Here is a 21448-nt window from a genome sequence, read left to right on the forward strand (position 1 = left end):
TGGCGTGCACCTGTAGTCCCAGCTCCTGGGGGCGCTGAGGCAGGTCGCTGTAGCCCAGGAGTTTGAGGTTGCTGTGAACTGTGACGACACCACTGCATGCTAGTCCAGGCAACAGGGCAAGATGCTGTCTCAGAAAAAAAAGACTTGTTATCAAAATGAGCAATTTTAAACTAAACTACACATAGGGATACGTTGCCATCTAATTTTCTATTCTTGATTAATTTAGCAAAATATTTTTAGCTAGATTTTTTCATGTGTTAAAATCTGAACGATTAGAAAGAAAAAAACCCCATAAAGTATGAAAGATAGAAATGTGAAGAGAGTTATGCTTTAAAGAGACTTTTTCAGCTTATTTTTCTTTGTGAGAAAAAAATCTTAGGGGAAAAAAAAGCTACTCTTAAACTATTACCTCCTACAGCCTACAAATGACATTTCAAATAGGGCTTGATTATACTATGCGGTAACTACAAATAGTTTAAATTTTAATGCACAGATAAAAATGAGGGAGAAATCCCAAAGCACATTTTTAATCGTTATATCCTTGCTATTAAGTTGGTTTTTAGCCAATATGGAATGAAACTTCTCTAGCAAAATAGCAGTTGAATTTCTTTAATCTTTTAAAATAGGCCCTGGGGCCGGGCGCAGTGGCTCACGCCTGTAATCCTAGCACTTTGAGAGGCTGAGGCAGAAGCATTGCTTGAGGCCAGTAGTTCGAGACCAGCCTGAGCAAAAGCAAGACCCCATGTCTACAAAAAATAGAAAAATTAGCCGGGCATGGTGGCACGCACCTATAGTTGCAGCTAATAGGCTGAGGCAGGAGGGTCACTTGAGCCTAGGAGTTTGAGGTTGCAGTGAGCTATGATGATATCACTGCACTCTGGCCCAGGCAACAGAGCGAGACCCTGTCTCAAAAAATAAAATCAATCAGTCAATAAATAAATGATAAAATTAAAAAAAGAAATAAAATGAAGTCTCTGAGCATTTACAGTAGCTGTTCAACTGTGTAAAAAATAATAGAGCTATAATTATTTTGTCATGTTATTTGCTTATAATTTATATTCTGTGAAATCATCTTTTCAGTATGTATTTTAAGATAATTTCACATGTGAAAGATTTGGTTTTCCTTATGTTTTCCCCCTATTTTTCATCTTTCCACTAAAATGGACACTGATGTTTGTTCAAGCTGTGGTTTTACTGAAATTAATCATCCTAACAGAGCATGTCTAAGAGTTCATTTATTTATTTAACAAAAAACGTTAAGTGCCCACTGTAAGTCATATAGGACATATCAAATGGTGAAGATGGCACTTCATTTTCTGCTACCAGCAGTAAATAAGATAGCCAAAGTCCCTGCCTTTGTATGGTTTACATTCTAGAAGGGAAGATACAAATAAAGACATAAGGGCAATAACGTTAGCACAAAATAAGTGAAATAGGTGTTTGAGAAGTGGAGAAGATCTTAAGAAAGTCTTATTTAATTTAAGATCTGAAGAATTGAGTAATTTAACCTGATTAAGTGACTGTGAGTAGGGTAAGCAGTGGTAGGTGGAGAGAGGTGAAGAGCCTTCAAAAACCTGGAGGTGAAAGAGAGCAGAGAGCACAAATGAAGCCCAGTATGGCTGAGAGAGCAAGGGGAAGAGTGTCTAGAAGTGCGGCAGAAAGGGTGAAGGCCTTCCAGCTTTGTCAAGGATATTTTATCTGATGGGTTTTGAATGACAAAACACACAAAATATATATTTTAAATTTAAATATCAGGGGAATGATAGGATCAGATGGCTCTTTTCAAAGATCTTCTGCAGAGAAAGCGGGGGAGGGATTTGAGGATGACCAGAGTGAAAACAAAAGTGGTTATTGTAATAGTTCAGTCAAGAAATAATGGTGGCTTGGACTAAAGTAGCAGAAATGGAGATAGAGAAAAGAGGACATATTTGAAAGACAGTTCAGACGTGTACAGTCAACAGGTCTTTATATGTGAGGCAGAAAGAACAGTAAGAGGCAAGGATGATTCTTCAGTTTCTGACTTAAGCAACTGGTTGGGTAGTGGTGCTGTTTTCTGAATTAGGAAAAACAAGATGGTGACCAGGATAACGTTTTTGTTTGTCTTGTGATGGGGGTGTATTAGTTTTTTATTGCTGTGTAACAAATGGTCATGAATTTAGCAGCTTAAAACAGCACCCATTTATTAGCTCATGGTTCAGAAGTCCTGCAGGTTTGCTAGGTTTTCTACTTAGGGTCTCACAAGGCCAGAATGAAGACCCTGGGCTGGGCTCTTACCTGAAGGCACTGGGGAAGAAGCCCCTTCCAAGGCTGTTTAGTTCAGTGATAAAATTCGGTTGCTGTGGTTACAGGACTGCATTTCTCATTTTTACTGGCTGTTGGCTAGGAGTCACGCTCAGGTCCTTTGGACATATTCTCTGTTATCTTCAAACAAGCGATGGCATCATGAACCCACCTGGTTTTTGAGTTTCTGACTGGCAGTTGGAGAAACCTCTCTGCTTTTGAGGGGTCTGTATGATTAGATGAGACCCACCCAGGGGTAAACTCCTTTTGCCACATAAGGTAGCGTAGTCATGAGAATAACACCAGGGGATGAAGGTCTGGGGGTGAGGGAGGAGGTCTTAAAATTGTGGCTACCACAGGGAGGTGGGTGGTGAGTTTCATTTCAGGTTAAAGTTAAGGTTGAAGAGCCAGCAAGACAGATTTTTTTAAGTAGAAATTGGATATGTGTCTGAAAATACATATTTGAGTTATAAATCTGTGGAAGGAATGAGATTGCTTAGGGAAAGAGTGTAGAGTGATAAGAAGCCTTAGGATAGAGCCTTAGGAGACTTCATAATTTATTGATGGTGTAAAGAATGCACTGATACAGGAAGCTGAAAAACACCAGCTGGAGATTTGGAAGGAAACTCAAATGTGTGATGTTACGGAAATCAAGAGAAGAGAGTTTTGAGGAGTAGGAAATAGCCAATAATGTCATCTGCTTCTGTGGTTTGGGGGAGGAAGAAGAATTATTATTAGACATACTTGCTTTACTTCTACCTTTTTTTTTTTTTTTTTTTTTTGAGACAGAGTCTCACTCTGTTGCCCAGGCTAGAGTGAGTGCCGTGGCGTCAGCCTAGCTCACAGCAACCTCAAACTCCTGGGCTCAAGCGATCCTCCTGCCTCAGCCTCCCGAGTAGCTGGGACTACAGGCATGCGCCACCATGCCCGGCTAATTTTTCTATATATATATTTTTAGTTGTCCATATAATTTCTTTCTATTTTTAGTAGAGACGGGGTCTCGCTCTTGCTCAGGCTGGTCTCGAACTCCTGACCTTGAGTGATCCACCCTCCTCGGCCTCCCAGAGTGCTAGGATTACAGGCGTGAGCCACCGCGCCCGGCCTTCTACCTTGATCTAATATCCTTATGTGCTAGACATACATGTGTTCACACACACCTGAAAATTCTTATAACCACTGTATTTGATAAATCATAGCTTTATATTCAAGATAAAAGAGATAAAAGAGACAGAAAATGAATGATGACATTATCTTTACGAATTTTTTCCTAGGATATTCTCTGATAAGCTTAGAGTTACATTCTCAGTGGAGCAGCTGCTTTCTTCAGTAATAATACTAGCTAATACTTACATAGCACTAAATATGGGCCAGGCATTATTCTAAGTGCTTTACCCATATTTACTCAATATCAGCTGTGTCTCAGATGAAGAAGCAGGTAATAGAGGCTTATAAAGTATACTACTTTGTATGCAAGTTAGTAACAAACAATAGTGTTATAATAGTTCAACCTTTGATTGCTACAGTGTGTTTTTTAAGAAATTGAGATAATTTTTTCTGGTCACCATTAAATTAATTAGCTTTTACCATGGGTTAAGAAGTCTCTTCCTTTTAAAGAGGAGAAATAAATGCCCTTCAGAAATAAAGCAATGTGATATAAAGCTTGTAATATAAAAATTAATATTTTTTGTGTGGTGTAATGAAACCCTGCAACAAAACAAGCTCCACAATTACGTGAATTCAGAAATAAGACTGACTTCTGACCTCCACAGCAAACCATCCCTGTCACCTCATTAACCTCTCTGTTACGCAATTGTGTGTTGTACTCATTGAATATTTGGGACTCCTTTCTGCCATTTTATTGGGTTTTAATCTATTGTTTTATCTGAGTTTAAGGTAGCCTGTGCAGGCTGTGCACTGCACAACTCTAGGGGGCACTGTTCACATAGAGTCGCACAGCTTGGCAGCCCTGCAGCCATTTATTCAGCAGCTTTGATCAATCTAAAAATAATGGAAACAGACTCTACCATTTGAAGGTTAACATGATAAATGACTTGCATCAGCACAATTTTTTTATTGTTTTTTTTTTCCTGGAAACAAACACAGATGTTAAAGTCTGTTTAATTGTCTTTGCAGGCGAGGAATTGCTTTGGCCTCCTTAGGAGGCCCAATTTATGCAATTGGAGGGTTAGATGACAATACTTGCTTCAATGATGTGGAGAGATACGACATAGAATCTGACCAGTGGAGTACAGTGGCACCAATGATTACTCCCCGCGGAGGAGTTGGCTCGGTGGCTCTGTTAGTAAGTTACATGGCAGCTTGCCCATTGAATTGCACTGCATTACATCGTAACCAAAGAAACGGCCAATATATGCATATCACCAGTATGAAGATATTGATTATATACCGTATTATTCAATGAAATACTGCTTTCTTATCCATTCTGGTCTACCATTAGGACAATACATAAATAAATTCAAAATCTAATGTCATGTGTTTTGTCTGTCTCTCTTCATTTAGAACCATGTTTATGCAGTAGGTGGCAATGATGGAGTGGCTTCTTTATCGAGTGTGGAAAGGTATGATCCACATCTGGATAAGTGGATAGAAGTTAAAGAAATGGGTCAACGGAGAGCAGGCAATGGAGTTAGTGAGCTTCATGGTTGCTTATACGTTGTTGGTGAGTGGATGGTATTTCTCCAGTTTAGTTTATCAGGATATGGGATGACAGATGTCATATAACAACACAATAACAAAAATTGTATTGCATTTAGCCTTAAGTGGAATCAAGATACACTTTTGAACTTTTTTTTTTTTAATTTTGTGTATAACTGACACATAATTGTACATGTTTATGGGGTACAGTATGATGCTTTTGAATTAAAGGTTCACATTCATGCTTTTTTGTTTAAATCTTCACTTTTCATGTTTAAAATTTCTACCTCATTTTTATAGGCATAGCAAATAGATTTAAAGTAGGGATTACATTTAAATAAGGTGTATGTTTTTAAATGTAAGGACACAAATTGAATGTGCTTTGCTAAATAAAATCTTAAAAGGTCTAAGACTTCTTTTTCTCAACTTCATTTCAAGAGAAATGATGTTGAATACTTTAAGCCAGTAGGGACATCATATGAGTAAAAGCTATGTCAGTCTTTATATTGCTTTTTGATTTACTTAATTGCAGAGTTGGAAGGAATATTAGGTAACTGCTTTCTCAAACTTTAATGTGCCTGTGAATAATGTGGAGATGTTATTAATACATTGCAAAGGATCTTTTGTTTCACACAGTTCTCAGGTGATAAGGATGCTGTTTCAGGTCCACACAGCACAGTTCCAGTAGCAGGGCTTTAAATGATCATGAAATGGGAACAATAACGCCTTTCAGAATTGTTTTAAGAATTAGAGATAATGTATGTCAAGCATCTCCAACAGTGTCGGGCACTTTGTAGTTACCCAGTACATGAGTAGCTGTATCGTGACTAGTAATACCTTCCTCTACAGAGCAGCAGGTGGGTTCAGAGAGGTTGTTACTGGCATATGTCACATTGACTTGTACATGGTGCTGTTAATTGTGTTATAGAACTTACAGTTCTTGATAAGAGAGTGCGATGTTGTTAGTGTTTTAATATCTGCAAGTAGTAGAAGTAATTACTGAATCTTTCGATGCTCGTGTGTTTTGAAGAAGAAAGCAAATAACATAGTTTAACTCTAGATCTCACCTGATCATCATAGCAGCTCTGAGTGAATAATTTACTCATAGTCACATGCCGAAACAGGTGACAGAGCTGGAATTTGAACTTGGGTATGTTTGAATCCAAAGTTCTTACGGTACACTCTTGCTGCCTCTCACAGCCTCTACCTGCCGTAGACATTGACGATGTTACTATGTCCACAGGAGTATCGTTGTTGCTGTTACTTATCAAATCTTCTGGACCTCACAGTTAGGAACAAACATAGTCAAAATAAGAATAACTGAGGTTGAACATTTTTTTAAAAACTGCCTTGGGAACAGAAAAAGAAATGCCACACGTTCTCATTCATAAGTGGGAGCTAAACTATGGCTACACAAGGACACACAGTGGTATAACGGACACTGGAGACTCAAAAGCAGGGAGGGTGGCAGGAGGTGAGGAATGAAAAATTGTACCTATTGGGGACAATGCACACTATTCCAGTGATGGGTACATTAAACGCCCAGACATCACCACTGTACAGTGTACACATGCAATGGAATTCAACTTGTACCCCCTAAATTTCTTAAAGTAAAAAGGGGGGAAACACTTCGTGGTCATTCAGGTCCTACTTAAAACGAGTATAACTAACTTGAATAAGTAAACTTTGAAAGTATGGGTATGTCTGACAACTTAATTGCATTTCGCTTTTTATGTTCCTCTGCTTTGAATTTTTTATTATACATTTATATGCATGATCTAGGGAAATGATAGGTAACCAGTGAAAAAGCAGGCTATGGAAAATACAACTCTTAAAAGTTTAATCCCCTACATTAACATGAGCAATAATTAAAACCAAACCCTTAATTATAATGAAAAACGTTTTCTATCATGGTTGTGGTGATGACACTACTGTGTACATGGAAGTATACACATAAAATTGGTGAATTTTATTTTAATTAAGTTGATTTAATAAAAGTAAACCCATTACAGAAGTTGGTTTTTTTTAACTGACCTCGTTTTTAAATAGACTGATTATAATATCAATACTTTCTGTTCTCAGTAAAGTAGGCTGAGTCACCAAAGAGAGCTATTATTCATTTAAACTTGGAGCCTATAAAGAGATACATGTATTTTTTAAAGGAAAGAACACTGTTAAAATAACAGTCTCTATATTTAACCCTCAGGAATATATTAAGTACATTGTTAGAATGATCTATAGAAAGGATTGTCATCATCTAGAATATGTAGCCACAAGATGTAGTTTTGGCAAAAATTGGTGAGAATTCAATCATAGTCCATTTCTAATTATAACGGCAATTATAGTATTAAGGTAAACAGTTAACTTATATCTAGATTAAATATATGACTTAGTGTAGTTTTTTATTCCCTTTTCAAGCCTTCTTACTGTTTAAAAATACAGGCTGGGTATGATGGTTCATGCCTGTAATCCTAGCATTTTGGGAGGCTGAGGCTGGAGGATTGCTTGAGGCCAGGAGTTTGAGACCAGCCTGGGCAACACAGTGAGACTCTAGTCTCTACAAAAAATAAAAATGAGCCAGGCATGGTGCCATGCACCTGTAGTCCCAGCTACTTGGGAGGCTGAAGCAGGAGGATTGCTTGAGTTCAGGAGCTGGAGGCTGTAGTGAGCTATGATGATGCCACTGCACTTGAGCTTGAGCAACAGAGTGAGGTACTGTCTCAGAAACAAACAAAATATAATACACAGAGAAGGAATTTCTGTACTATTCTGCTTGACCGTGGGAAGCTAAAGACAAATCATATGAATGTATGTGCTTTTTTTTCCCCTAAATTACCTGCTTAGATAGAGGGACTCCAGTTTTTCCCACTTTAAGATTTTTAATCCTGGTATTGAGTTAACAATATCTCTTACATTATCTTCAGTTGAATTGTAGGTAATTTCTGATAATAGTTGTTATTGGTGGTAGATAAGTGTTGGGCTGACTTTTTTTTTTTTTCTAATTTTGTCTAAGCCATTTTAAAATGGTTTTAAAAGATTGGGTTGTAATGGCTGTTGAATTGAGATTCAGTAGTTAATTTCTACGAAGTGGGATGCTATGTTTAAAATATTTCTTCACATAGGTGGTTTTGATGATAATTCTCCTCTGAGTTCGGTTGAGCGGTATGACCCTCGAAGCAACAAGTGGGATTATGTGGCGGCACTTACCACTCCCAGGGGCGGCGTGGGGATCGCAACCGTGATGGGCAAGATCTTTGCGGTCGGCGGTCACAATGGCAATGCGTACTTAAACACGGTGGAAGCATTCGATCCCGTGCTGAACCGGTAATTGACATGTTCTCTCTGTGCTTCATGGTATCTTGCCGTGATAGATTACTTCAGAGTATTCAAATATTGTTAGTTGCAGTTGTCAATACAAAACTTCGGGATATGTAATCTCCTGGAAGCTTGCCATCTTTCAAAACCAATCCCCCAATGGGGAGTTTCTTGTCTTTGGTTGGTATTTGGAGTAAAGTCAATCATGCTTTAAGATAATTTTCTTTCTCCTCTGTCTTTTCAGGTGGGAGCTTGTTGGATCCGTGTCTCACTGCAGAGCTGGAGCAGGAGTAGCTGTGTGTGCCTGTTTAACTAGCCAGATTCGAGATGTAGGCCGTGGATCCAATACTGTGGTTGACTGTATGTGATTTGAATTTCAGCCACCAACAATGGAGTCCTATCTGATCGGCAGGAAAGACAACCAAGATTTTGAGATGACCACCTTTGAGCAGTTTTTAACTACAGCTAGAGTCTTAGTTAAGTGTTAACTGTTGTATTGTGACTAAGTACAACTTTTGGAATGGTAGCTGAAGAATTGTTAGTAATAAAGTTAAATTTGATAATTCCTGCTGTAGCAAACAATGGAGTAGGGAAGGAAGACAGTCTAACTTAAAAGCAAACCTGCTCCAAAAAGATACTTAAAGGAGTATCAAAACCTTGAAATCTTTTTTTTTTTAATTTGGATGAATCAAAATATAATTTGTTGAGTTTTACCTTTTCTTTTGCCTAAAGGTATTAACCTCAGGCAGTGGATTTTTTTCCTAGAGGGAAGATTAGAACCTATTCATCAACACAAGGACACGTAAGAGACCTGTTCCTTTTGAAGATCATTTCTACGTGGTGCTGATGAATTTATGCCTTGCTTTTTTCCTATGTGTCGATTTTTCAATTTCTTGGATATTTACAGAAGTAGAAAAATGTGTCGTCTTTTTGAGTGCCACTTGGCTGCATTTTTAGCTTATAGGAGTGCTATGAGAATTCTTTAATTTCAGTTGGAATTGCCAGGGCACCGAAAGACCATCCAAAAGAGTTTATAGTTTCATTTTTTTCATCTCATGCAAAAAGTGTTTCATAATAAGCAAAACGTGAACCAGAGGAAATATTATATTAGAGAAAGTTTTAGATTTGTCATTACTCTAGTGCGAAGGATTGATACAGAATGTGATTCTTTAGTATGGGGAATCTGAAAAAACCTTGAACTCTCTTCTTTAATCATTTGATTTTGAACCCAGGATTTATTATCTTTCTATTCTGTTACTTGCCACCATTCTGGTTTTCCCCACTGTACAGAATCTGGATTTATTTATTATCAGAATATGAATACGTTTTTACAGAAACCCTTTATGGACTGCCATTTATTAATTAGTTCAGTCCCATCATTAACCAATAAAACGTTGGTAAAAACAGAAAAATGGAAACTACTGTTTTTCTCCTTATATTTAATCCCCTCCAGTATATTTATTGACATTTAATTGAAAATATTTCTGTATATTAATTTGAAGCCAGGATATTGAGGCGCTTACTGATTTAACAGCTTTTCATGGTTTTTACCAGCATTGTAAAATGGCCTATTCATTAAATGTATATATTTTTATAAATATTTATTAAGAGCAGTAAAATATCCTATTTTGTATTTGCAGTGTAGTTTGGCACCTCTCTTCCAGGCCTTCCTACATTTTCATTTAGTTTTGCCTTAGAATTTATTGCAGTTCGCTGCTGGCCAGTTACGTTTCATAAGGGAAGCTGGGGCAGTGAAAAACACTCCCCCATCCATCCAGCCCAGAAGTTCATTGACGAATTAATAGCTTGTACGGTCTCATTAAATGGGATCCTGGACATGCCAGTATAGTAGGGTGGGAAAGCCACATTATAAAAGCCAGTACGTACTGGGTATATCAAACCAGAAAAAGAACAAATTTTAAGAGGGCTCAGGCTGGCAGATAAACGTCTTTCATGAAGCAGATTTAAATGTTCCCGAATTACGCTATTAGTATTTTTTCTGCTGTCACTTGTGGACAAGTTCATAAATCATTGCTGGATCTGGACCAGTGTTCTCTTGTGCAACAACCGTATTTCAGTCAGTTCCAAAAGCATTTAAATCTCTAGCACTTAGTGGATTTGCTGCAAGCCTCAAAACCTGGCTGCAGCTGTCCGTTTTTCTCGTGTCTAATGGAGTTCTTGTGTTATACTGCTTGTTTAGCTATGCTTACTAGTATGTTTGTTGTATTTATTTTCAGGAGGGGAAGGATCTTATTATTTTCTAAGATTATTTAAAATGGTTTTTTTCTTTAACATATTTCTGCCTTTGTTAAGTGTATAGAGTTTGGGGGCATAAGTATTACATCTTCATTACTGGTTTTTATGATACAGCGGTCCTCTAACATACTAAGTTGGAGCCCTCACCATCCATAGAATATGAAATGCTCACAAGGACAGTAAAGTGGAGTAAAGGGAACACGTGGCTGGCTGTTACGTTGTGTGTGGGCAGTCTTGCCTTGCCTTGAAGGACCTGACAATAGTGTGAAAAGATAAATAGCATAATCAGTACCCACAGTCTCTTTATTGGACAGAAGCACATTCTTTGAGATATAAAATGAGAATCAGGCTGAAGGAATCATGAAATTGAAAAATGATTATATTCATAGGTGAAGAGATGAAATATTCAACTCTTCAGAGAAGAGGGCTACTTTACTGTGAGGCCTATCACTTTAACCTCAGAGGTTAACAGCACCTACCCAAAAGTGATACAAAATAGACTAAAATATTGAAATTTTAAATGGAAAAGAGAAACAGCGAAAATGTGCATATTTCTTCAAGGAATGTTTCTAGGTGCTTCCGTGTGATTCTCAGTTGGTCCTTAAAGCCACTGCTTTACTATTAAATAGATTGCACCGCCACTTTAAAAGCAAATTACTTTGATTTTGTTTTTGACTAATTTCACTATATCATGTAACTGATTATTTCCAAAATATGTGAATAAACTTTGTACTCCCTTTAAGGAATGTCATTCATTCTCTTAATTCCAAAGTGAACTTTGAATTTATAATGCTGTTAAATGCCTAGATAAGGGGTTATTGAAATTGCATAAACTATTCTTGAAAACGGTAAACTTGAGAATTTTCTTTGCTGCCTTTTTCTCTATGTCTTATATGATAAAGGGAGAATGCGTTTAAAATCTAATTCATGTTTTATCAGTTAAGAATGGGCCGGGCGCGGTGGCTCACGCCTGTAATCCTAGCACTCTGGGAGGCCGAGGTGGGCGGATCGTTTGAGCTCAGGAGTTCGAGACCAGCCTGAGCAAGAGCGAGACCCCATCTCTACTAAAAATAGAAAGAAATTATATGGACAGCTAAAAATATATATATAGAAAAAATTAGCCGGGCATGGTGGTGCATGCCTGTAGTCCCAGCTACTCGGGAGGCTGAGACAGGAGGATCCCTTGAGCTCAGGAGTCTGAGGTTGCTGTGAGCTAGGCTGACGCCATGGCACTCACTCTAGCCTGGGCAACAGAGTGAGACTCTGTCTCAAAAAAAAAAAAAAAAAAAAGAATGTATCTGTGGTTTCTCAGACCAGACTTGTAAAGAAATTATTATTGGGATGTCATTGGCAATGTCTCTTTCCCCCTCTTGTGAAATTACAAGTGGCAATAAAACTTCTCTATAATATTTTCCTAAAACCATTTATAAATTTATGTTATAACACTCCAGCAAATCAGAATGATAAGTAATTATATATACTACCAAGTGCTGATATCAAAGAGTTGGGGTCACATCAGTGCCATTTATTAATTCAAAATAAATTGCAGATATCTATTGAAAAGAACTTCTTTCTATATGGTCTTTGTAACTTTGCTTCTCATTATTTGCTTGCTAGAGGATTATGTCAAAACTGTGTAATTGTTTATTCTCTATCCCTCAAATACAAAATTGATTTAGTAAGTTGGCTATCATGTTTTTTTCTTATACAAAGAATCTTTATCTGAAAATAGAAAGTTCTTTGTTAGCCTTACAATAATTAAAGGGTAAAGGCAACTGATACAAAGTAGTTTCACGAATCTTAAGCAGTTGTCTTTTATAGTAATTTCAGATTTGTGCTACGTAGAAACGAGACTCTCTGCATTAAGGTAACTGTCGTCCTTCCAAGTAGTAACGTTCATGAAGTGGTGGCTCTTTTTAACGCAGTGTTGCCATTGCCAAAAACGTTTCTGAAACTCATCTGTGAAAATAGCCTGAAGAGTTCATTTGTAAGTCACTCGAGAGTATTAGCCTCATTACAGTCATGTGTTAATTTTGACCAGAATATGGCCGGGACAGTGGCTTTGCGCCTGTAATTCCAGCACTTCAGAAGCTGATGTGGGAGGATCGCTTATTGCTCAGGAGTTCCAGACCAGCCTGGGCAAGATAGACTCTGTCTTGACGAAAATAAACTATTTTTTGACCAGAATCTTAATTATGGACCAGTGCACTTTATTCATCAGACTTGACTCAAAATATTTTATGGCCGTTTCCACAGGTGAAATCTACTCTCCAAGAATTAAGGTTTTCCACTACTGATAACAATGTTTTCAAAAGTAAACAGTTCCAATGAAAGATTTCCAAAAATAATCCTGAGCACTAGTACGGTCAGTGAAAGAGGTGTACGGCCTCTTTGCGGTGCAGCCTTATTTGAATGCAAAAATTCTGGTGTATCTTTTGGTTGTTTTTACCAAGTCACTCTTCTATTATCTTAGTGGTTGAGGCTAAATTCAGTCCACCTGAACAAACGTACTAGAGTATAAGGGGTTTCTTAGATTTGAGTAATAGCCATGGGGAGTATTAACTACCATTTTTTAAAATATCGTATGTAGCAGTCCCTGTATGATAACATTTTTGGCCTTTACAGTAATTCTGCATTTTACAGTTAACAAAATAGGCTCAAAGACATTAATGAACTTGTCAAGATCCACAGCGAATTAGTGGTACACCAGGACTCTTTGTGACTAAAAAACTCAAAACTATTCCACTTCCATGAGCTCATACCTCTGCTTTCACAAGGTAATATAGCATATGTACATTTAGGGAAAGATGATTTCCTGTATCACAGTCTCTTTTAGCAGTGTGAAAGTATTTCCGGTCACTGTGTGTCTATATTTAATATTTGATACATACATAAACATAGAAGTTATGAAGCATAATAGTAACCCACCTGTGTAACCCCTAATTAAGAACTAGAACATTTCTGGTAGTTTCAACCCTACCTTTGTGTTCCTTCTCAATTCCAGTCCCGGCCTACCCTTTTCTTCAGAGGGACATTGTCTTGAATCTATCATTTCTTTGTTTTTTTTTTTTTCTTTTATTTTTACACGTCCGTAAACCACATATTGTTTACTTTTGTTCATGAGCTTTATAAAAGACAGTATCATACTATATATAGTCTTATGTAATTTGATGTTTTTATTCAACAGGTGCAGTTTTACAATTTATGTTGGGTACGGTTTTCACTTTTTTTTCTTTCACAAATAATGTTGAAGTGAACATTCATTTACAGTTTCTTGGTGCTCATGTCCAAGAGTTTCTTCAGAGTGTATGCCTAGAAGCAAAGTTGGTAATTGGTAAGGTATGTGCCTGATCAGCTTCATGACAGTTTGAAAAGATAATGCCAAGTTGTTTTCCCAAATGTTTGTGCCTACATTGGTGATACAATGGTGAGCATTGCTGCTTTCCACAGTGGTTGTGCCAGCTGACAATACGATTTCTCCTTCGCTGGCTATTGTAAGACCTAATTCTTGCCAATTGGGTAGGTGTAAAGTGGTATTTTATTGTGGCGTTAATTTTCATTTTCCTGATTATTAATAAGTTGAACATATTTTTATGTTAGTCATTCCTGTGTCTTCTGTGAAATAATTCTCGATATCTTGTTCATTTTTCTGTTTTTTCTCTTATTAAGAGTTCTTGACCGGGCGTGGTGGCTCACGCCTGTAATCCTAGCACTCTGGGAGGCCGAGGTGGGAGGATTGTTCGAGGTCAGGAGTTCGAGGCCAGCCTGAGCAAGAGTGAGACCCTGTCTCTACTAAAAATAGAAAGAAATTAGCTGGACAACTAAAAATATATACAGAAAAAAATTAGCTGGGCATGGTGGCACATGCCTGTAGTCCCAGCTACTCGGGAGGCTGAGGCAGGAGGATCGCTTGAGCCCAGGAGTTTGAGGTTGCTGTGAGTGAGGCTGACGCCACGGCACTCTAGCCCGGGCAACAGAGTGAGACTCTGTCTCAGAAAAAAAAAAAAAAAATTCTTCATAAAATTCAAGATACTAATCTTTTTGTTCTTTATCTTTTGTTGCATATATCTTCTCCCGGTTTGTGGCTTATCTTTTCACTTTGGTTTTTTGTGAACAAAACTTTTTAACTTTAATATATTCAAATGTGAGTCCTTTTGGTGTCTTAAGAAATAAGAGTTCTCTATCCCAACGTCATAGGTGCTTATAGTCTCTTCTAAATATCAAAAATGTCTCATAGTTAAGTCTCTAATCCACCTGGAATTGATTTATATATGTGTGTGATAAATAAAAATTTTCACTTTTTTACTATGTAGAAAACCAATTTCCTCTGTACCTTTTATTGACCAATCCATGCTTTCCTCAGAGACTTAGGCTACAATGGCAAATTTCCATGTAAGTAAATGTTTATTTTGGGACTTTCTGTTCTGTTCCATTGGTCAATTTGCCTAATAACCAAGGACCAAGTAGCACATTAGTTTAATTGCTGTAACTTGATTATATGTCTTGATACATGGTAGGGCCAGTCTCTCCCCATTTTATTTTTCTTAAGGAGTGTTCTTGGCTTTTTGCTCTTTTATTCAATATGAAAATCAGTTTGTCAAATTCCTTGAGGATGAAAAACAAGCAGCTCTAGAAGATTCATTCCTCCCCTCCCTCCCTCCCACTGTCCTACCCCGAAATCCCATTTAATCTGTAGACTGCTAAGGGACTATTGACAGCTCTACAGTATTGAATCTTCCTAGGTTTTGCTACTCGTTATGAGGACAAGGAAGTTATGATTTGCTGAGCTTTTATTATAAAATGTTGAATTTCATGGAACACCTTTTTTTCATCTCTTGAGGTAAGTGTATATTTTTTCTACTTAATCTGGTGATGTGGTGAATTGAAATATATTTAAAGATACATGAATGTTGAGCCATCTTTACATTCTTGGGACAAGCCCAAGTTGATCATTAAATAGTGATTGTTTAAAAAATATATACTCCCGTAGTTTGCTAATGTTTTGCTTTGGACTTTTGCATCTACTCATGAGTAGAATTGGGCTATAATTTTTCTTTCTTATACTGTCCTTGTCTGTCTGTTTTTATAGTTTTACTCACAGAATTGAGTTACGGAGTATTCTTTTTTCTATTTTCTGAAGTATTTAACATTAAAATAATCCATTTCTGGACATTTGATAGAACTTACTAGTAAAACCACTTGGACCTACAGTTTTCTTTTGAGGAAAAAGTTTTAACTACCAATTCACTATCTTTTTGGTTCATTTGGGATTTTTATTTTGAGTCAGTGTCAGTAAGCTTTATTTTTAAAAATTCCATTAGTTGCTGGACCTCATAGGTTTTATATGTATTATTATCATTAATGTTTGCTTCCAGATGTGTTTAAAATGTTCATTACAAGTTTTTCTTTGACCCATGAATTTTGAAGTATACTTTTAAATTATAATTAAAAAAAAATTGTAATTTCATTTGGTCAGAAGTCAGGATCTGTGTGATTCCACCTCTTGGAAATGTATCGAAACTTGTTTTATGGCCAGTTATGAAATTTTGCAATTATTTATGTATTCTTGGAAAGTCTGACTCTGATGTTTTGGTGCAATTTCTATATTTGTACATTTTATCAAATTGTGTCGTGCAAGTCTTACGCTGTAATTCGCCATTTTTTTCTTTTGGCTGTTTGATCTGTCAACAGAGGAAAGTGTATGTTGAATTACATCTTACGATTCGCTTTCATCGTGTGTGTGTGTAGATTTTTTGACGAGGTATATGCTAATTTTTTAGAAAAAGAACACTATTCTTGCTCAGTCACCTTGGCTAGAGTAACAGTGGCATGATCATAGCTCACAGCAACCTCAAAACTCCTTGGCTCAAGCAATCCTCCTGCCTCAGCCTCCCAAGTAGCTGGGACTATAGGCGTGCACCCCCACGGCCCGGCTAATTTTTTCATTTTTAGTTGCCTGGCTAATTTCTTTCTATTTTTTCATAGAGACAGGGTCTCGCTCTTGCTCACGCTGGTCTCGAACTCCTGAGCTCAAGCGATCGTTCCACCTCGGCCTCCCAGAGTGCTAGAATTACAGGCGTGAGCCACCGTGCCTGGCCAGGACTTACTCTTTTTCTTTGGTTTCTTATTTTGGGGACACTTCATGTCCCCATATAGTTATCTTTATATCCTGTAGCCAGTAATTCTAGGATCTGAAGTCTTTGGGGTTCTGAATGTGTTTATATTCTCTGCTGAACGTTTCCTTAGGGTGTGTCATTCTTCCTGTGCTTGGTGATTTTTATTTGTAGATGTACACTTAGTTGAACCCGTGGGACCAGACGTTCTAAATTGGGAAAGTTCTCTGTCAGGTTTTGCATGTTTCTCCAGATCGGGGAACAAAACTGACCTGGGACATGTTAGCTCTCTTCTTGGCTCCTCCCCTTGCTGTGGCTCCAGGACTTAGTTTTCTAGTCCCAGTGCTGATGGTGGCTGTTGTCCTCAGGGCAGCTTTGGCTTTCCGGTTTCAGACCACTCCTGGTTAGGGTCTGCCCCTCTTGGCTCTTGGAGGTTTCCCTGCTTTCCTGAGAGCCCAATAAAGCATTTAAAAGTATTTTGTTGGCCGGGCGCGGTGGCTCACGCCTGTAATCCCAGCACTCTGGGAGGCCGAGGTGGGCGGATCGTTTGAGCTCAGGAGTTCGAGACCAGCCTGAGCAAGAGCGAGACCCCAACTCTACTAAAAATAGAAAGAAATTATATATGGACAGCTAAAAATATATATAGAAAAAATTAGCCGGGCATGGTGGTGCATGCCTGTAGTCCCAGCTACTCGGGAGGCTGAGACAGGAGGATCACTTGAGCCCAGGAGTTTGAGGTTGCTGTGAGCTAGGCTGACGCCACGGCACTCACTCTAGCCTGGGCAACAGAGTGAGACTCTGTCTCAAAAAAAAAAAAAAGTATTTTGTTTATAGTTTTAACTGAGAACTATTAAATACTAATGGGAGAGCTCTTCAGATGATCTTGTCTCTCATAACCCCACCAGTCACTACCATTCTAGAAGGCAAAGAAAAGGCCTAGTTTTGTCTTGATACTCACTTTTCTCTGACATGCCACTGTATTTCTCTGTAAAATTTGTTGAATATCTTCCTTAGACCTTAACAGAATGAGCTTTTTGGTCCCTTATATTTATTATACCTGAAATTTCTTAAGTAAATGTAAACTAGGAGATCATGAAAGGAACTGTAAGACTATTCGGTATTTTAGAAAGCCCTTTCACGACCTGTCACTACAAGTGTCTCTCTCTGCCCGTCCAGTCCCGGGTATCAGTTATGTTAGATGATGGCAGTCCCTCAGCACACTGCTGTGTTGTAAATCCCTTCATAATTGTGGCTCCAGAGTACAGACGGAGATTCAGAAAATAATTGCATTCTGCCTGAAACTTTACAACCTTTCTTTTTAAACCAGTGTTTCTGTTTAATATAACAAATGTAACAGCCTTTGGCCAAAAGTAATAAAATTCTTACCTGACCATAAATCCCCTGATTTCCCCTTGTTCGTTCGCAAATAGTGATCTTTTTTCCTGTCTGGAAACCAGATCTCAGAACTGAATGACATCGTAGCTGTTTGCATCACATCCTGATACACGGTGCATTTGTTTTCATTCACTTGTTTCAGTTCCCAGTACCTCTTCTAACGCAGGACTAAATCAGTGCAGTTTGGGGGTCAGTTTTATTTAGGTATAATTTACATAAAATTCACTCATTGTTACGTGTACAATTCAGGGATTCAGTAAGTTTATAGATTGTGCTAACAGTGTCATAATCCAGACGTGGAACATTTCCGTTACCCCCCAGTTCTCATGAGCCCTTCTGTGGTCAGTTTCCACTCCTCCCTCCCCCTCAGTAGCCGCTGCTGTGCTGTGAATTTGCCTTTTCTGAGTATTTCATATAAATTGATTCATACTATATGTATAGTCTTTTGCATCTGGATTTTTTTTTTTTTTTTTTTTTTTTTTTTTGAGACAGAGTCTCTCTCTATTGCCCAGGCTAGAGTGAGTGCCGTGGCGTCAGCCTAGCTCACAGCAACCTCAAACTCCTGGGCTCAAGAGATCCTCCTGTCTCAGCCTCCCGAGTAGCTGGGACTACAGGCATGCACCACCATGCCCGGCTAATTTTTTCTATATATATTTTTAGCTGTCCATATATAATTTCTTTCTATTTTTAGTAGAGTTGGGGTCTCATTCTTGCTCAGGCTGGTCTCGAACTCCTGAGCTCAAACGATCCGCCCACCTCGGCCTCCCAGAGTGCTAGGATTACAGGCGTGAGCCACCGCGCCCGGCCTGGATTCTTTCACTAAACATATTTTTGAGGTTCACCTCATCCACAGTGTAGCATTTTTATTGCTGAATAATATTCCAGCATATGCCTGTCCCATTTTGTTTATTCGTTGGTCATTTGGATTGTTTCCAGTTGTTGGCTATTAGTTGTGATGTGATGAGTGTTCATGAACATGTCTTCATGTGAGCATGTTTTCATTTATCTTGGGTAGGTTCACGTAAGTGGAATTGCTGAGCTTTATGGTCAGTGGATTATAACTTTTTAAGAAGCTGCAAACTGTTACCCAAAGTGGCTGTCCCATGTTACATTTCCACCAGCAAAGTATGAGGCTTCCAGTGTCTCTTCATTCTCTCTTGACACTGGTGTTGCCTTTTTCTTTGCTTATATCCATTCTACTGGTGGTGAAGTCGTGTGACTATGGTTAAATCAAGGTATGGTCCTTTAAAACAGCATCTTTCGTGCTGCGGTCCCCCACTGTCAGGCTGCAGTGCGGTGCCGGTCTGTGGCCTGTTAGGGACCGGGCTGCAGAGTTCGTTCCCCACCCCCGCACCCTGCCTCCCGTGCGTGGAAGAGTCGTCTTCCATGAAACCTGGGAACCAAGGGCTGCAGAGCAGGTGGTGAGCAGCGGCCAAGGGAGCGGAGCTTCCTCTGCATTTACAGCCGCTCCCCTCGCTCTCAGCACGCCTGAGCTCCGCCTTCCCTCCTTTCCCCTCTTCCCACCAGGTGAAAAAATTGTCTTCCCTGAAATCGGTCCCTGGTGCCAAAAAGGCTGGGGGCTGGTAAGGAAACGGTGGCCCTCTGGTGGCTCATTCGGCACATTGCACTTGGGAAATGGGCACGAATGAGAAGTCTAAAGCTCAAAGCTGGCTTCTTAAACTTGACATTCATTTCACGGTGTGCCTGCATTGTTTACCACCCTGAGCGCGATCGGAGCCAAGTTTCAAAATGTTTTCCTCGTTACCACAATTAATAATGCTCGGGAGTTGGGCTCCTGGGCTGTGGCTTTGCCTTAATCCCAGGAGGAACATCATGGTCAGAACAGTGTGTGTGTTTCAGATCTCCTCCACTGTACGCACTGAGACCTTCCGGTATAACAAGAGTCTCTCCGTGTGGAGTGGCCGATGCCTCCAAAGGAGGGGAGAAAAAGGCCAGAGAGAGTTTTTGTTGACACAAACCTACCACCTCCCTTCAATCCAGAGCCAGAGGAATAAATAACTTTTACTAGCGGCATGAACGTAAGTTCTTTTTAATGAATTACACATAAATGGAGCGTCTGGTGGCTCACTGGCATTTTCAGGTAACACTTTATAAATATGCCTGTGGAGAGTTGTAAAATTTTTAGGAGAATGGGGCTCTGCTGAAAGGAGAGAACACAACGCATGTTAAAAAAAAAAAAAAAAAAATTAGTGAAAAGGTTGAGCTAAGCAAGGAAACTGACCCAGGGATTTACTTATTCAGGGAATGTGGATTTGGTAAGTAAAGAAAGATGTGGCTTCAGGAAATTAAGGTAACAGAACCAAACGTTTAATGACTTAATGTAAGAACCTACAAGTTTTTGCTTTAAAAGCTATCGCACAAGTGATGTCACTCATTTTTTTTTTTTTTTTTTTTAAGAAAACGAAGAGAATGTATAGACGTGTAATTTCCCTAAGCTCTTAGGCCTTAGGTTTCCAAATGACCTAACGATGCATTTTACTGTCTGGCATATGTCTGTAAAATCGAGTATGTGCATGTATTTACACACACACGCCTGAACACAGCACAGCAGAGCGAGGCTGATGGAGCGTGTTGCCCGGGGTTGAGTTCCTGCTCTAGTCAACTGGAGGCCGGGAGGAAGAGTGCAGGCCATCCATGTGGCATTGGGTACCCCATCAGTCTCCTTACTAACTGTGGCCTGATCCACTTATTTTATCAACTGGGGTGGATAAAGGGGCATTAAGATTAGGAGAAAGTTTAGTCAACTGCAGGGTCAATGTTGGCTATGAGGGGGGAAAAATTAACGTTTTAGGATTAAAGTAACTTTTAAACATATCAGAACCTGTAAAATATTGCTTTTTAAAGAATTAATGTGGAGATAACTTACTCCTGGGGTGCTGTCGTCATTGTCAAAGCAGCTTAGGTAGATAATGGGGACAAATTTTTATCTGACTTTTGGAGCCAAGTCTGATGAGTTATTTATGTGGACAGTATTGTTTAACTTTTCCCAGAAAAACAACCCTAAACTAAGCAGGGTGTATGGAGGCTCGCCCATAGTTCTGAAGGCATTTTAAAGAATTATCTTCTAAATTTGTTTTGGACCAGGGCAGCAAGTGTGTAGAAACCCCCAAGATGATTTTTAAGGACAATGGTCTTTTTAGCAAGTTCTGCATATCTTTAAACACAGTTTGACAGGAAAATATTTGATTACCAATATTTTAATTTCATCGACTTTAACACATATTTAAACTCTTTCCCTTGTGCCAGTTACCTGGGTATCCGGTACTATATTCCCTCACCTGTAACAAAAAAGGAGAGCATTGATTTTCAGAGCCATGTTTATTGTGGTTTCTGGTGGGTGGTTCTGCCTGACGGTAAGCTGAGGGGGCCGAGGCCTTCAGTCTTCAGGGTCACCAGCTCCAGGGCTAATGTTT

The 21448-nt window shown here is 38.8% G+C and overlaps 1 protein-coding gene across 2 annotated transcripts in view; it reads left to right on the plus strand.

Annotated features, from left to right (window-relative positions):
- Window positions 1-9647, plus strand: part of KLHL8 (kelch like family member 8) — a 35372-nt gene extending 25725 nt beyond the window's left edge. For both annotated transcript variants that reach the window (XM_069485527.1, XM_069485528.1), the window contains exons 7-10: window positions 4414-4582; window positions 4801-4960; window positions 8058-8259; window positions 8495-9647. In XM_069485527.1, the coding sequence (XP_069341628.1) occupies window positions 4414-4582; window positions 4801-4960; window positions 8058-8259; window positions 8495-8618 (655 nt within the window). In that variant the 3' untranslated portion in view covers window positions 8619-9647. The remainder of the gene's footprint in view (window positions 1-4413; window positions 4583-4800; window positions 4961-8057; window positions 8260-8494) is intronic.
- The last annotated feature ends 11801 nt before the right edge of the window (window positions 9648-21448 follow it).

The sequence above is a fragment of the Eulemur rufifrons genome, chromosome 13 (genome assembly GCF_041146395.1).
Source record: "Eulemur rufifrons isolate Redbay chromosome 13, OSU_ERuf_1, whole genome shotgun sequence".
NCBI classification, from domain to species: Eukaryota; Metazoa; Chordata; class Mammalia; order Primates; family Lemuridae; genus Eulemur; species Eulemur rufifrons.